The sequence below is a fragment of the Loa loa genome (assembly GCF_000183805.2).
Source record: "Loa loa unplaced genomic scaffold supercont3.76, whole genome shotgun sequence".
Taxonomy (NCBI): Eukaryota; Metazoa; Nematoda; class Chromadorea; order Rhabditida; family Onchocercidae; genus Loa; species Loa loa.
In genome coordinates, this window is record NW_018108256.1 from 27,277 (window position 1) to 30,150 (window position 2,874).

Consider the following 2,874-nt stretch of genomic DNA (forward strand, 5'->3'; position numbering starts at 1 on the left):
TTATTATTATTATTATTATTATTATTATTATTATTATTATTATTATTATTATTATTATTATTATTATTATTATTATTATTATTTATTATTATTATTATTATTATTATTATTATTATTAATTATCATTACTATTACTTAATTATTATTCTTATCATCAACTATGTAACAATTATTATTATATGATGTAAAAATTGAAGGATAAAAGATGAATTAAGATGTAAGCAATATAATTGATAATTACTTATGGAACCTCCTGTCACCATAAAAATTACTATTTGACCTATTAACCTTAACCCTAACCATAACCTTACAAAAATAACTAACAATAATTGTTACCATATCGATGAAGTAATACTTATTGAGGAGAAAAATGTCAAACATCCTCATCATACCTGTTATTGTTATTACCTGCAACAAACTGACAGACAGACAGACAAACAGACAGACACTAAACAGATAATTATTATCAGCTGTTAGATATAACTAACAACAAATATATACGGGCATATACATGCACGGACTGTCATTATTATCTCCGGTAGTATATAGTTATAATTAATGCTCACAATATATACATACATACACGTATACATGCAGACATTCACAGACATACACAGACATATGCAGATATTGACAGACACTCACAGACACACATACGTACACACACATAGGTGAAATAGTATTTGAAAATAAAGTTGTTTATTAATTGTATGCATGAATTACATCAAAAGGTATACTGAATAAAAAATGAATAAGTTTAACAATTTTGTGTGCGTGTGTGTGTCTGTGTGTCTGCGTATGCACATGCTTGTCTGCATAGGTGTGTACATTATTTTAAGAATAAAATATACAAGCCTATACAGTTCTATAGTAACATACTTATATACGAATGCACGCACATACACACACACACACATATGTAAACACGCGCATGTCACCTATAATGTTTGTTATCAGATATGAAAATTGCGCAGTTGCAAAAGTAAACATATATCAACACGCACATACACACACACACACACACACACATATATACACATACAAATACATGCATACAAACACATACATACATACACACATACACACACATACACATACACATACAGATACACATACATACGCTTATATCTATGTATACACATATATACACACACATACACATGCACAGACACACACATACACATACACGTACACACGCTTATATCTATGTACACACATGCATATCATTCAACTAACATTCCGCCTAAATGGTACAATCGAAAATCCATTTTCCACTCTTTTACTTTTCACATACCATCCAGAAAATTTCTCGTTGAAAAAAGAGAGAGAGACAAGGAGAGAGAGAGAGGAAGAAAAAAGAAAGAAAAAAGGAAAGAGTATATGGATGTATGTATGGAATCCTTGAACTTTTCCTCCTTGGATGACAAGAAGAGAGTTAGCATGAATATGTGTATGTGTTCATCCGTCTCTATGTATGTATGGAAGCAAACTCTCGATGCTGTGGAAAAAGAGTCCGGTGATGATGATTGATCTCGAGAATAGTGATGGCGTCAGGCTGCGCTTTTCCAATAGATGCGTGTATGTGTATGTGAAGCAATGATGGCAAATATCACTGATCATCATCATCATCATCATCATTATCATCATCACCATCATTATCATCATCATCATCATCATCATCATCATCATCATCATCATCATCATCATCATTGGCTGCAGCATCAGCAATAAATAGGCACTAGCAAAATAGCATTTTGATCGCGCGGCTGTTTTCAAATAAGCCGCGCGTTATTTTGTTCTATTCGTTCTTGCTTGCTTGCTTTTTCTTCCTCCTTTTATTATTATTATTATCATTATCATTGTTATCAGTTAGCAGTAGGAGCAGCTGCAGCAGCAGTAGCAGTAACAGCAGTAACAGCAGCACAACCACTATTACTACTATTACTACTACTTACTACCACCACCATCATCATCATCGTCATCATCATCATCATTATCATCATCATTATCATCATCGCCATTCAGGACCATTGCTAACAAGCAAGCAGTGCGTGGTAGCAGCTGGAGCAATAGGCTATCATCAGAAAGCTTCCCTTTTGCTCTAAAACTATACCCTATCCCATTTCTATCCATCTAATCTATCCTGTACTAAGTACTACCACTATTACTACTATTACTGCTACTATCGCCACTACCACTATTACTACCACTACTATTACTATTACTATTACTGCTATTACTACCATTACCGCTATTACTACTCTTACTACTACTATCACTGCTACTATTATTATTATCACCATTATCACTATTATCACGATTACTATCGCGACAATTTCTAAATATCAGCATTTTTTTTCGTTTTGATAAAAATTTCCGGAAAGGTAAGGGATATATCTATATACATTATGTGTGTGTGTGTGTGTCTGTCTGTCTGTCTGTTTGCGTCTGTGTGTACATGTATATGCAATATCGAATCAATTAATCTATTAGATCCGAAAGAATTGATTATAAGTTAACACTGATTCAACTGATAATGAAAAAAAAAAAGTAAGAGCGGAGATGGCGGGAGAGGAGAGAGGAAGTGGAAAAGGTTGAAAAAATAAATAGACAACAAATTTGACAAAAATTTATCAAATTAAATATCTTATTTCGATAATTTATAGATCATATGAATATTTGTTTAAATTTCAATCGAATGATAGTGATTATCACTGTAATAATCTGATTAGTGATAATAATAATAATAATAATAATAATAATAATAATAATAATAATAATAATAATAATAATAATAATAATAATAATAATAATAATAATAATAATAATAATAATAATAATAATAATAATAATAATAATAATAATAATAATAAT

The 2,874-nt window shown here is 30.7% G+C and overlaps 2 protein-coding genes across 2 annotated transcripts; one reads left to right on the forward strand and one right to left on the reverse strand.

Annotated features, from left to right (window-relative positions):
• Positions 1-889: 889 nt before the first annotated feature.
• Positions 890-1,405, forward strand: LOAG_14224 (hypothetical protein; the record flags this gene model as incomplete). The annotated part of the gene is made up of 1 exon (XM_003149723.1): positions 890-1,405. The coding sequence occupies one exon, from the start codon at positions 890-892 to the stop codon at positions 1,403-1,405; it is 516 nt and encodes a 171-aa protein (XP_003149771.1).
• A 204-nt stretch (positions 1,406-1,609) lies between these two features.
• LOAG_14225 (hypothetical protein) lies at positions 1,610-2,425 on the reverse strand (the record flags this gene model as incomplete). The annotated part of the gene is made up of 3 exons (XM_003149724.2): positions 2,160-2,425; positions 1,956-2,099; positions 1,610-1,713 (listed from the first exon to the last, which is right to left on the reverse strand). Exons 1-3 carry the CDS (start codon positions 2,350-2,352, stop codon positions 1,610-1,612), a joined length of 441 nt encoding a protein of 146 aa, XP_003149772.1. The 5' UTR covers positions 2,353-2,425.
• Between the last annotated feature and the right edge of the window lie 449 nt (positions 2,426-2,874).